Here is a 14,248-nt window from a genome sequence, read left to right as displayed (position 1 = left end):
GATTTTATTTATTTATTTATGAGAAACAGAAAGAGAGAGGCAGAGACACAGGCAGAGGGAGAAGCAGGTTCCATGCAGGGAGCCCAATGCAGAACTGGATCTTGGGACCCCAGGATCCCTCCCTGAGCCTCCCTGATCCCTCCCTGAGACACTTAACCGATGAGCCACCCAGGCATCCCATCTTCTTTCTTTTTTAAAACTTTAATTCAATTTAAGAAAAAAAAAAAAAAAAAAGACCACCAAACAATTCACCCATTTTCTCTCCCTTTTTTTTTAAACACATGACTGTCAGCTGCAGTGTAGCAGTGCTCAGTGATAATGAGGTACACTGTTATAGTTGTCTTCCTTTTCTTTCTCTCTATGCCACTGATGAGGGATCTGGAAAGGAATTTTATTGGTTCCTTATCATATCCAAAGAGGCTTACCTTTGAAGAAAATAATTTTGTTTTTACCTGGGATTACTAGCTAAGACTTGGAAACAAATTGGAGGGAAAAAGGATTGTTGAGGAGGGCTAAAGAAAGCTATTTTGATAGGAAACAATATATATCCTGTTAGGAAGCAACTAAGCAGATAGGAAAGGCATCATATATATTCTGATGAGAAAGGATTCTTTTAATTTTTTTTTTAAAGATTTTACTTATTAGATCACTTGCCTGCATGAGCAGGGGGAGGGGCAGAGGGAGAGGGAGAAGCAGACTCTCTGCTGAGCAGGGAGAGCCCAATTTGGGGCTCAATCCCAATCCCTAGGATCTTGATCCTGAGGATCATGACCTCAGGCACACACCCACTGACTGAGCCACCCAGGCACCTATGGATTCTTCTTTTTCCTTTTCTTTTCTCTTTTCTTTTCTTTCTCTTTTTTTTCGATTTCATCTATTCATGAGAGAGGCAGAGACATAGGCAGAGGGAGAAGCAGGCTTCCCAAGGGGAGTCTGACATGGGACCCAATCCTAGGACCCTCAGGACCCCTGCCCTGAGCCGAAGGCAGACACTCAACTGCTGAGCCACCCAGGTGTACTGGCACCTGTGGATTCTTAATTTTATACTTGTTTTAGGTATTTCATAATTATTAGCTGTTTGAATTCTTACATACCCTTATTAGAAACCTTATAGTCCTTTAGTACATAAATACCCATTATCTGATTGTCCTATCAAAAATACTTGATTTTGATTAGTTTGGAACCTAGTAAGGGAAACAAGACAGTAATTAAAAAAAAAAAAAAAGTTTAGGAGGACATTTCTTATGTGTTAGATATACATGAAGACAGATTTGCACTTTGCATTTAATGGTAGGCATTAGTTCTGTCTGAACAATTGGAAAATAGGTTTATAGTGATGGAGTATCTTAATGTTCAGAATTATTTGGTCTTTTTTTTGGTGATAAGATGCTTGAGATTTTAGAATGTGGGGAATACCACTTTTTGGTAAATTTTTAATAGTTTTGTTGGTTAAGTAATGGATCAGTTTCCTGAACTATTGACCTAAACAACATAATTTTGTTACTTGAATTTAGCTGGGGTGAATATGGAGCTCAAAGTTGTTAATCTCTTATACTGCCAACTTGTTGCTCTTTTCTTTTCTTTTTTCTTTTCATTTCTTTTCTTTCTTTTCTTTTTTTTTCTTTTTTCTTTTCTTTTCTTTTCTTTTCTTTTCTTTTCTTTTCTTTTCTTTCTTTTCTTTCTTTTTCCTTCCTTCCTTCCTTCCTTCCTTCCTTCCTTCCTTCCTTCCTTCCTTCCTTCCTTCCTTCCTTCCTTCCTTCCTTCCTTCCTTCCTTCCTTCCTTCCTTCCTTCCTTCCTTCCTTCCTTCCTTCCTTCTTTCTCCAACTTGCTTTTTCTAGCTAGAACTCTGGGAAAAAAACATTTCTGGACCTAGATTTGGTTCAGATTACCTTTAGCAAGTTATTCTGTGTTTTAGGTTTTCCTTCTCGCTTCTTCCAAGATATGAACTAATAATTTTATTGTGTTAAGTAACACAACATAAATGGCAGGGGAAGTAGGGTAGTGGTAGAAAGTAAATGGGGTTTTAGTGTTCGTGAAAGGATGAGAAACCATTAAAAAACAAAAGAGAAAAAGCTCAGCAGCAAACCCTGGAGATTTAGAAATAGGAATGACCAACATCAGTTTTCTTTGGGTGAATTTGATATGTCTTGGTTTCTGCCCCCACCCTACCCGCACTTTGTATTTAAAATTTTGAGTAAATAAAATAAAATTTTGAGTGAATATATAAGTTAAAAGAATAGAATTATGGATAGCTATATTCTTGCTGTCTATATGGAGTGTTCAGTAATAAGCTTTTGTTTTATATCTCTTTCTCCTTATATACATTACACACAGCTTTTTGAGAGTTATTAGTCTTTCATGACAAGTAGCTGTACCTGTTTTCGTGTTACCCCTAAATTCTTCAATATCTGTAGCCAAAAAATAGACACTGTCCTATAGAATTTAATACCATTAGCATATCTTAAGAAATGAATAATTCTTTAATGTCATCTAATAAATACTAGAGTCAGATTTTCACAGTTAATTCTAAAATATCTTTCCGTTATTCTTTTCAGATCAGGCTTTCTTTGTAAAAGTGTTCATGCAAGGATATTTGGATGTAACGTCTACTTAGTCTTCCTAACTCTAGAACTCCCTTCTTCAGTGACATCAACTTTTTGAAGTAATCGGAACAGTTATCTTAAATGTCTCATTCTTTGTTTGTCTAAGAGTTTCCTTGTGGTGTCTGCCTTCTGAAGTTGCTAGTGAATTGGTATGCTTAGATACAGGTTATACATTTTGAGCAAAAAATTGCTGCCTAGGTGGTGGTAGTTACTTAATAGTATATTCAACCAGGAGGCACAAAATGATCGTCTGTGTCCCACTGGTAGTGATGCTAACTTTGATCCCAGGGTAATATAGTCGGTCTGTTACAAAAACCTGTTTTTACTTTTGGCTTAGCAAATCAGATATTTTGGCATTATACAAATATCCCATCAACCTTTTCTTAATGCTTTTTTTCTTCCTTAATGCTTTTAACATCTTTGATCCTTGCTTGAATCACTTACTGCATTGGGCTTTACAAAATGATTATATTTCAACTTTAGTTATTCTTCTATTTTAATTGGCATTTGTCTCTAAGGAAGAGCTTTTCCCACCTTTTCCTGGTAAACTGTAGTTCCTGCTGAAATGGTAGGATAAATGTAATTTTTTCCTCATTATTTACTGGTTTTTAGAATAAGGAATTATGTTGTAGTCCTTTCAGTGATAGCAGATGAGGCTTTTTTTTTTTTTTAATTGCCCTGTCTCTATAATTATGAATTCATGAACTTTTTTTGCATTAAGTGTGTTATCAGTTAATTGGCCTTTTTGATGGTCAAATCATCCAAAATTTGGCTAATGGGAACCCCTCCATATTGTCTCCTGTTTCAGTGACACATCTCCAGTAGTCTTTGAGTGCTTCCTTGATCTATGGAACAGAGATTGTGTGGGTTTTTAATTGTGTACAATAGTACCTTCAATTGAAACTTTCAGTTAAAATTCTTTCAGTTCCCCCCCTTTTTAAAGATAAAACATTTAAGAGCTACAATAAATAAATAAATAAATAAATAAATAACATTCTTACAATTCTGTAAGCTCTAAATATCTCAGAAATCTTGAAGGATCCTCTGGAACAATAGCAAATGGAGGGAAAAAATATCAGCAAGGAACCTGTTTTTTTCTTTTTGTTTGTTTGTTCGTTTCTTGTTTACTGAGGACAAAAACACTAGTATTTTTAGTGGTGTGGCCAAATTCTACTCTCATAAAGCACAAGGTTACAGTAGGGCTACATAAGAGATTCTCTACCTTAATTATTGGCAAGGAGATTTTTAAAAAAATTTTATTTATGTATTCATGAGACAGAGAGAGAGAGGGAAAGGCAGAGACACAGGCAGAGGGAGAAGCAGGCTCCATGCAGGGAACCCGACGTGGGACTCGATCCTGGGTCTCCAGGACCAGGCCCTGGGCTGAAGGCAGCGCTAAACCACTGAGCCACTCAGGCTGCCCCAAGGAGATTGTTTATATCCCAAAGGGATCTTTCAACATGGAGAATAATCAGCCCATAGCACCTTCTGACTCTGCATTAATAATAGCAGTAGGCTTTTAGTTCATAATACACATTAAAAATCATTTTATTTTTCATCATAAGTGTACTTCTTAATCTCCATTCTCTTTTTTTCCCATCCCTCCCCCCACCCCTCTGGTAGCCATAAATTTGATCTCCAGAGTTGATTCTGTTCTTTGGTTTGTCCCTCTGTCTCTTTCCTTTGCTTATCTGTTTTGTTTTTTAAGTTCCATGTAAGAGATCGATCATATGGTATTTGTCTTTCTCTGACTGGCATATTTCACTTAGCATAATATTCTAGCTCCATCCATGTCATTACAAATAGCAAGATTTCATTCTTTTTTATGGCTGAATAATATCCCATTATATATATATATACACACACACACACACACACACACACACATGCCATATCTTCTTTAGCCATTCATCTATTAGTGGACACCTGGGCTGCTTTCATAGTTCAGCTATTGTAAATAGTGCTACAATAAACACAAGGGTGCATGTTTCCCTTTTGGTTAGTGTTTTTGTATTTTTGGGTAAATACTCAGTATAATTTTGAGAAGGGTGATTCTATTTTTAATTATTTGAGGAACCTCCATATTATTTTCCAAAATGGTTGGACTAATTTGTATTCCCATGGACAGTGCAAGAGGATTTTTTCTTAACATCCTCACCAACACTTGTTTCTACCTAATACTTTTTTTTTTAAAGTAGGCTCCACTCCCAGTATGGAGCCCAGTGTAGGTCCCAAATTCATGACCCTGAGGTCAAGACCTGAGCTGAGATCAAGAGTTGGGCGCTTAACTGAGTCACCCAAGTGCTCCTATAAAATAAATTTCTTACCTCAAAAATACAAGAATAAAAATCCTGCCCATTGCTTTTCTGAGGTTAACTTATTATTGACTGTTAATGCTTGATCATGCGCTTAATCTGAAATGTAAAATCTGAACCAGTTTCACAAAGTGAGGTTTAAGATATGCAAAAAAATGTGTGTGTGTGTATTTGAGGAAGCGGAGTCAAAAACAAAAGAGTGGTAAGCACATTCAACTGCACTACCTATTTTACAGTGAGTGGTGGTATTGTGTAGGAAATTTTTAAAGATTTATTTATTTATTCATGATAGAGAGAGAGAGAGCGGCAGAGACACAGGCAGAGGGAGAAGCAGGCTCCATGCAGGGAGCCCAACGTGGGACTCGATCCCGGGACTCCAGGATCGCGCCCTGGGCCAAAGGCAGGCGCCAAACCGCTGAGCCACCCAGGGATGCCTGTGTAGGAAATTTTATACACATTCATGTGCATGTGTGTACTGAATAACAGGGATCTAAGCAAAGAGTTATTTCTTGTGTTTCAGTTTTATAAGCTGTACATCATATATACTAGTACCATTTGCTAAGAGTGCCTAAGAGGTCAGTAACACGGCAGAGTTGTGAGAGATGTTGCTTTGCCTTTTTAGGCTCACATTGATCTGTACCTGCCCTTCTTTCTAACTGTAGTTCACCTTCTGCTTGTCTAAAATAACAAAGTGTTTCTGATACAAGAGGTATTGAATTTCTTTCCATCCTCAGTAATACCCACATATGTAGTATGCAGATCTGCACTTTGGGGTAAAGTACTCCCATGCTCCTGATTTCTGGTGACAGCAGATAGGTGGTTTCTATTGTTGGTGTGTAGACTAAGAGTGGAACATTTCTATTACTATATGATCTGTGTACATACATTTGATTATTATTCAACCATTAAAAGGAAGGAAATCCTGCCTTTTGTAACAATACGGATGGACCTTCTGGGTACTATGTTAAGAAAAGTAAGTCAGACAAGGAAAAGCAGATACTGTATATGATCTTATTTATATGAGGAATCAAAAAAAGCCAAACTCGTACGTACAGAGAGTAGTTTGGTGGTTGCCAGAGGTGGGTGGTGGGGTGGGGAAATGGGAGATGGTGGTCAAACGTTACAGACTTCCAAGTTATAAGATAAATAATCCTAGAGATACAATGTTAAACATGTTGACTGTGACTAACAATAGTGTATTGTATATTTATTTATTTATTATATATATATTTTAAGAGAGAGCAGGGGTGGGGAGGAGAAGGGGAGATACAGATACCTTATTCCTTTATTATTTAGGACCTCTTTAGATAGAATGGTAATGGATAAAATCCAAGGAACTTCTCCTTTTATTTATTTTTTTAAATATTTTATTTTCAAGTAACTTTTAGACCTAGCTTGGGGCTAGAACCCACAACCTTGTTTTTTGTTTTTGTTTTTGTTTTTTGTTTTTTGTTTTTTTTAGAACCTCCAACCTTGTGATTAAGAGTTGCACACTCTACCAACTGAGCCACCAGGTGCCCTAAGATTTGCTTTTTAAAAAACATAGTATTATGTATGTGGACATTTTTCTGTCTCTCAACAGATTATGAGATTCTTTTTAATTTTATTAAGTAAGTTCTACACCCAGTGTGAGACTTGAACTCACATGCTCTACCAACTGAGCCAGCCAGCTGCCCCTATGACATTCTTTTTAAAAGGCTATGTGGGGATCCCTGGGTGGCACAGCGGTTTGGCGCCTGCCTTTGGCCCAGGGCGCGATCCTGGAGACCCGGGATCGAATCCCACGTCAGGCTCCCGGTGCATGGAGCCTGCTTCTCCCTCTGCCTGTGTCTCTGCCTCTCTCTCTCTCTGTCTCACTGTGTGCCTATCATTAAAAAAAAAAAGAAAAAAAAAAAGGCTATGTGGTATTTCATTGTATTGACGCACATACCATAGTTTTTTTTGACCACTGCAGAATTTTTCTCATTAAATTTTTTTTTTTTGTAAAAGAATATAATTTAAGTAGGAATGTCTCTTTGTTCCGGTGAAATCTTAACAAAATGGTACATTTAGTTTTGTGACCCAAGCTTTTGTATATTTTGGTATATTCCCTTTTAATGGTTTTGGCTTCACTCCTATATATTTCAGGTCTACGGATCAATGGAGAACTAATTACTGCCTATCCCCAAGTGGTTGTAGTGAGAGTACCAACCCCTTGGGTACAAAGTGATAGCGACATCACTGTTTTGCGCCATTTAGAGAAGATGGGATGCCGGTTGATGAACCGACCTCAAGCCATCCTGAACTGTGTTAATAAGTTCTGGACATTTCAGGAGTTGGCTGGCCATGGTGTTCCTCTGCCAGATACTTTCTCTTATGGTAAGTTCACCAATAAGAATTTACAGTCTAAGTTTTTACAGCACTTACAGTTTTGAAAGCCATACTAAATTGAGTTATGTGATGAAAGAAATTTGTAAACTTAAAGATACTTCTTAAAAAAATAACTTACAGGGACACCTGGGTGGCTTAGAGGTTGAGTGTCTGGCTTCTGCCCAGGACGTGGTCCTAGAGTCCCAGGATCAAGTCCCAACATCGGGCTTCTTGCAGGGAGCCTGCTTCTCTCTCTGCTGCCTTTGCTCTGCCTCTCCTTCTGTGTGTGTCTCTTGTGAATAAATAAAATCTTTAAAAAAAAAAAAAAAAGGAAAGAAATAACTTATAGGGGTTCCTGGGTGTCTCAGTTTGTTAGGCATCTGCCTTAGGCCCTGGTCATGATTTTGGGGTTCTGTGTTGCGAGTTCCGCATTGGCTCTCCGCTCAGCAGGGAGCCTGTGCCTCTGTCTCCCTCTGAATGCTCTGCATACTTATGCACTCTCTCTCTTTCTCTGTTAAATTAATACATAAAAGTCTTAAAAAACCTTTCAGTTTTAAACTGGGCACGAGAATTATGAATCCTGTGTTAAGATTTAATTCCATGATATTGGTAGAGTTGATTTAACAAACTTTTCTTGTAAAGGGCCAAAAAGTAAATATTTTGCACTTTCAGGGCCATAAATTCTCTCTTGTGACCCTCTGTAATGTTATTGTATTGTGAAAGCTGCTATCGACCACACTTAACCAATAAAACTTTTAAAGATTTTATTTATTTATTCATGAGAGACACAGAAAGGGACACAAATACAGACAGAGGAGAGGCAGGCTCCATGCAGGAAGCCCGATGTGGGACTCGATCCCGGGACTCCAGGATCACTCCCTGGGCCGAAGGCAGATGCTCAGCCACTGTGACACGCCTGGGTGGCACGGTGGTTGAGTGTTTGTCTTTGTTTTTTTTTTTTTTTTTTTTTTTTTTTTTTTTTTTTTTTTTTTTTTTTTTGAGTGTTTGTCTTTGGTTCAGGTCACGATCCTTGGTCCTGGGATGGAGTCCCACATCAAGCTCCCTGCAGGGGAGCCTGCTTCTCCCTCTGCTTATATCTCTGTGGATCAGCACTCTCATAAAGAATGATAAAAATGTCTGAGCAGTGCCAGATTGCTATAAAAGTTTCCAGTGCTTACTCTTATATTTATCTGATCACATCAGTAGCAGAGAAATCACAGATAGGCACAGGTTACTGGACAACAGTTTTGAGTAGCACTGATATAAATAATATTATGTTAATATATTTCCTGCCTGTCCAGTTCCTTTGTTTAGAGAAGATCAAACTTACTATAGATCATTACAATTTTCCATAAAGACAGTTCTTCAAATAAATGTTCAGTGGTGTGCTTGGAGAGTTAATGAGGCATTCTTTTAAAAAAGATTGATTTATGAGAAAGAGTGCACACACGTGGGGAAGAGCAGAGAGAGAAAGGGACAAGCAAAGTCTGCACTGAGTGTGGAGCCCAACTCAGGGCTCAGGCTCATGACTCTGAGATCATGACCTGAGCCGAAATCAAGTCTCATGTTTAACCGACTGAGTCACCCAGGCACCCCAACTTGAATATTTTATTTTATTTTTTTAAAGTCCTTTGCCTTTTTAAAAAAATTTTTTATTTATTTATGATAGTCACAGAGAGAGAGAGAGAGAGGTAGAGACACAGGCAGAGGGAGAAGCAGGCTCCATGCACCGGGAGCCCGACGCGGGACTCGATCCCGGGTCTCCAGGATCGCGCCCCGGGCCAAAGGCAGGCGCCAAACCGCTGCACCACCCAGGGATCCCCCAACTTGAATATTTTATTTTTATTTTTATTTTTTTTAATATTTTTTTTCTTTATTTATTTATGATAGTCACACACAGAGAGAGGCAGAGACACAGGCAGAGGGAGAAGCAGGCTCCATGCACCGGGAGCCCGACGTGGGACTTGATCCCGGGTCTCCAGGTTCGCGCCCTGGGCCAAAGGCAGGCGCCAAACCGCTGCGCCACCCAGGAATTCCCCCCAACTTGAATATTTTAAAGAAATGAACCAAGTCTCCAAGTCTGTAGGGCATGTGTGGATATATTGCTATTTTTAGCAATTGCACAAGAAGAGACTATAAGAATAGTTTGAGAATTCTGTCAGATGCTTTTGGGATATTTTTGCTTATATCATGGGTCTCCACTTCTGATTTCAAGAGGATGGAAAAGAGAAAATGGGGCAGCCTGGGTGGCCCAGTGGTTTAGCGCTGCCTTCGGCCCAGGGTGTGATCCTAGAGTCCTTGGGATCGAGTCCATGTCAGGCTCCCTGCATGGAGCCTGCTTCTCCCTCTGCCTGTGTCTCTGCCTCTCTCTCTGTGTGTCTCTCATGAATGAATAAATAAAATATTTTTTAAAAAGAAAGAAAAAAAAAAGAAAGAAAAGAGAAAATGGTTACCAAATTAACAAATGTTACCTGTGCTCTAATGTTGAAGGTTTATTTTATTTATTTATTTTAAAGATTTCATTTGTTTATTCATGAGAGACAGAGACAGAGGGAGAGAGCGAGAGAACGAGAGAGAGAGAGAGAGAGAAGCAGGCTCCATGCAGGGAGCCCGACGCAGGACTCGATCCCGGGTCTCCAGGATCATGCCCTGGGCTGAAGGCGGCACTAAGCCACTGAGCCAACTGGGCTGCCTATGTTGAAGGTTTAAAATCAGGTGACTGAATCATCTTAATTTCTCTAAACTGCAAACCTATCATATTGCAGTTACTTAGAGAACTTTTTCGTGGTTTAATTTTTTTTTATATCACCATGCTGATTTTTTACAACTATAGTTCATTTTTGCTGTAATCTTATTACTGTATCACTTGTTCATAGGCAATAAAAACAGTAAAGAACAAAACTCATTGATACTGGGTGGCTCAGTGTAGAAAGAACTGATGAATACTGGAGATTATAAAAGTTAATTTGTGTTTGAGAGGGAGAGAACACATGTAGGATCTTTCAACCTTGGATGAGTCTTCTAAACAGACTCATTCTTCTAAACAGGGAGATAAATCTACACTGAAGTAGATCTTGATGCTTCTGTTTTTTATGTAGTGGAAGAATAAGGGATAAAAGTAGAAAATATTGTATAGAATTAGGAAAATTTTAGCTGAAAGATACTTAATTTCTTGAAGTTAGATACTAGCATATTTATAGTTTAAAATGGCTTTCAGGGATCCCTGGGTAGCGCAGCGGTTTGGCGCCTGCCTTTGGCCCAGGGCGCGATCCTGGAGACCCGGGATCGAGTCCCACGTCGGGCTCCTGGTGCATGGAGCCTGCTTCTCCCTCTGCCTGTGTCTCTGCCTCTCTCTCTCTCTGTGTGACTATCATAAATAAATAAAAAAAGAAAAAAAAAATAAAATGGCTTTCATCCATTTCAAAGGGCTTGTTTTATTTTTATTTATTTATTTTTAAAGATTTATTTATTCATTCATTCAGAGAGAGCGAAGAGAGAGGCAGAGACACAGGCGGAGGGAGAAGCAGGCTCCATGCAGGGAGCCCGATGTGGGACTCGATCCTGGGTCTTCAGGATCACACCCTGGGCTGCAGGCGGTGCTACTGCTACGCCACCGGGGCTGCCCTAAAGGGCTTGTTTTAAAATGGTATTTGACTGTACTTTCAGCTTTTTTTTTTTTTTTTTTTTTAAGATTTTTATTTATTTGTGAGAGAGACACACAGAGAGAGAGAGAGAGGCAGAGACACAGACACAGAGGAGAAAAAGGCTTCATGCAGGAAGCCCGATGTGGGACTCGATCCTGGGACTACAGGATCAGGCCCTGGGCCGAAGGCAGGTGCCAAACCACTGAGCCACCCAGGGATCCCAGCTTTTTTTTTTCTTAAAGTAGCCTCCATGCTGGGCATGGGGCTTGAGCTCAAAACGCTGAGATCCTGAGATCAAGACTTTAGCTGAGATCCAGATTCAGATGTTTATTTTTTATTTTTAAGATTTTATTTATTTATTCATGAGAGACAGAGAGAGAGAGGCAGAGGCACAGGCAGAGGGAGAAGCAGGCTCCATGCAGGGAGCCCGATGTGGGACTCAATCCCGGGTCTCCAGGATCAGGCCCTGGGCTGAAGGCGGTGCTAAACCGCTGAGCCACCTATGCTGCCCCAGATTCAGATGTTTAACTGCCTGAGCCACACAGGTGCCCCTCAATTTTTAATTACTTTCTTTAGGAAAATTTAGCCATCATGTTCATAACCTTCTACCTCCTCTGTTTTGCTGACTTTAGTATAGATAAAACTTACCACAAAACACCTTTGTTACTGTTCTTAATTTCTTTTTTGCTTATGTCAGGTGGTCATGAAAATTTTGCTAAAATGATTGATGAAGCAGAAGTACTGGAGTTTCCAATGGTAGTAAAGAATACACGAGGTCATAGAGGTGTGTATGAATTGCTACTATGGAACATCATTTGACTTTACTCTTAATAATTAATAAGGGTGATTATACAAAATACATTTCTATTAATCTGATTAATGCTATTATTCTCTTTGTATTTTCTCATGGTTATTGACTAGATAGTAACCTTATCAATTGAAATATATACCTTTCGAAGCAGGACTTTGGGAAAATAGAAGGAAATTGTTGGTGCATGGTACTTGAAACAGAAGTCTACTGTGAGTTCAGTTTGGCTAGAAGTGATTTCTGTTAATTTAGTGGTTGTCATAGAAAATTTAAGATGCATATTTCATTTAGACCAACTTTCAAATTATATTTTTATCTTCCTTTTTAACAATGCAAGGACCTTAGATCACTAACACCAGTCATCCCTGTCCCAATTTACATAGTTTAAAGACTTAAATATATAAAGCAAAACTATGAAGCTGTAGAAGAAAGTATATAAAGATATCTTAAATGACTTCAGAGTAAGGAAGGATTTCTTAAGGCATAAAATATTCATGAATCCAAGTACTTCATAAAGCTTAATGCCTTCACGGGGATAGTTGGATCGTGATCCAGCTGGGGCTGTTGAGTGTATTGTTTATAATTGGGTCTCCAGTATGGCAGCCAGGAAGTCTTAGGGCTCCACAGAGAGGCTCCAGTGAACACAGAAGCTGCATGACCTTTTATGAATTAGCCTCAGAAGTCATACAGAAAAGCTTCTGCTGTGTTGAATCCTCCTAGATTCAAAATGAAAGGATAAAGATTCCCCCTTTTCTTGATGGGAAGAATGTCAAAGGATTTATACTCATGTTTTAAAAACAGCCTCTTGTTTTGGCACAAAAATTGACAAATACAGCAATGTAATTGATAGTGAACTCAAATAAAACTAGGTATGTAGTAACATACTTCTGTTTTACTGTATGCATATGTTATATATATTGTATGATAATATGTAAGACACATTTTTACTTGGAGGGAAATGTTTTACTAATAAATGAGGCTGGCATTGTTGGCTCACCTGGAAGAATACAAATCTTAGACACTTATTTCATGACATATAACAAAATAAATTATGGATTACTGTAGAAATTCAGGGAGTGGTAAGAGATTATTAACTTTATCTTTAAATACATTTTTGCATTGTTTTACTAATTACCATAACTGTTACTTTGGTTAAAATGTAATGGATTCTCAAAGAGCAGGTTGAGACCCAAGAAGAGGCAGGTAATACATACAACTGCTGTCAATATGATGACTTAATATTTTTTAAAATTCTTTTTCAATATCAGGCAAAGCTGTTTTCTTGGCTCGAGATAAGCACCATTTGGCTGATCTAAGCCATCTTATTCGCCACGAAGCTCCATACCTGTTTCAGAAGTATGTTAAGGAGTCTCATGGACGGGATGTGCGTGTCATTGTTGTGGGAGGCCGTGTAGTTGGCACCATGTTACGTTGTTCAACAGATGGAAGGATGCAAAGCAACTGCTCACTAGGTAAAAACAATGCAGGTGTCTTTCTAGTATATATAGTATTATAATAGCTTGTCCAGTGAGTATTCATATATAACTACTACAGACTTTTTACTTAATAGGCTAAAAAACTCGTAACTATATCAGTAGACTTGTAACGAATATAATAAATAGTTTTGAATTGTTTTTCTGGTAATAAAATTGGATTTTTCTGAATCATAAATTTGTTTCTACCTGTGCTCAATTTGTAACCCAATTCACACTTGTGTGAAATATCTGACCAGAGTTAAAGATTCCATCTCCGGTGATACACTGATTTTGTATGTAATTGGAATTCATTCAAACTGTTTCCTAACCTATTTTACCCATCAGTTCAAACAAGATTATTGATTTTACTTTAATGGTGTATTTTTTGAGATCTCTTATTGTTAAAGTGCCTTAGAACTTAGTTGGGTTTTTTCTTTTCTGTGTATTTCATTTTCTTAGTCATCTGATCTGGATTGCATCTTTATTTATTTATTTATTTTTTTAATATTTTTTTTCAATTTTTATTTATTTATGATAGTCACAGAGAGAGAGAGAGAGAGAGGCAGAGACACAGGCAGAGGGAGAAGCAGGCTCCATGCACCGGGAGCCCGACGTGGGATTCGATCCCGGGTCTCCAGGATCGCGCCCTGGGCCAAAGGCAGGCGCCAAACCGCTGCGCCACCCAGGGATCCCATGGATTGCATCTTTAAATACTATCTATGTTTTTATTTTCAAGTTTATATCTCCATTTTAGGCTTTCTCCTTGAACTCCAAGTACATATAAATAACTGTCCACTCAGTATGTCCAAGTAGTTGTCTAACAGATATTTTAATCCTCTCCAAAACTGGACTTCCAATCTAATTCCCCCTCTTAGTGTGTTTCACCTCATATTCTCCTTATCATTTAATGGCAATTCTTGTTGAGTCTCTTGTTGAGACTCTTGTAGAGCCATCTGAATCTTTTTTTTTTTTTTTTTAAGATTTTATTTATTTATTCATAGAGACAGAGAGAGAGAGAGAGAAGTAGAGGGAGAAGCGGGCTCCATGCAGGGG

The 14,248-nt window shown here is 38.4% G+C and overlaps 1 protein-coding gene across 10 annotated transcripts in view; it reads left to right on the top strand.

Moving 5' to 3' along the window:
• RIMKLB (ribosomal modification protein rimK like family member B) overlaps nt 1-14,248 on the top strand; it is a 170,206-nt gene that overhangs the window by 138,608 nt on the left and 17,350 nt on the right. For all 10 annotated transcript variants that reach the window (XM_077871159.1, XM_077871157.1, XM_077871156.1 and 7 more), the window contains 3 exons: nt 7,047-7,277; nt 11,610-11,696; nt 12,989-13,192. In XM_077871159.1, coding sequence (XP_077727285.1) covers nt 7,047-7,277; nt 11,610-11,696; nt 12,989-13,192 — 522 coding nt within the window. The remainder of the gene's footprint in view (nt 1-7,046; nt 7,278-11,609; nt 11,697-12,988; nt 13,193-14,248) is intronic.

The sequence above is a fragment of the Canis aureus genome, chromosome 25 (assembly GCF_053574225.1).
Source record: "Canis aureus isolate CA01 chromosome 25, VMU_Caureus_v.1.0, whole genome shotgun sequence".
NCBI lineage: Eukaryota > Metazoa > Chordata > Mammalia > Carnivora > Canidae > Canis > Canis aureus.
Note: the sequence above shows the minus strand (reverse complement) of the source record. Positions and strands in the feature narration are given on the sequence as shown.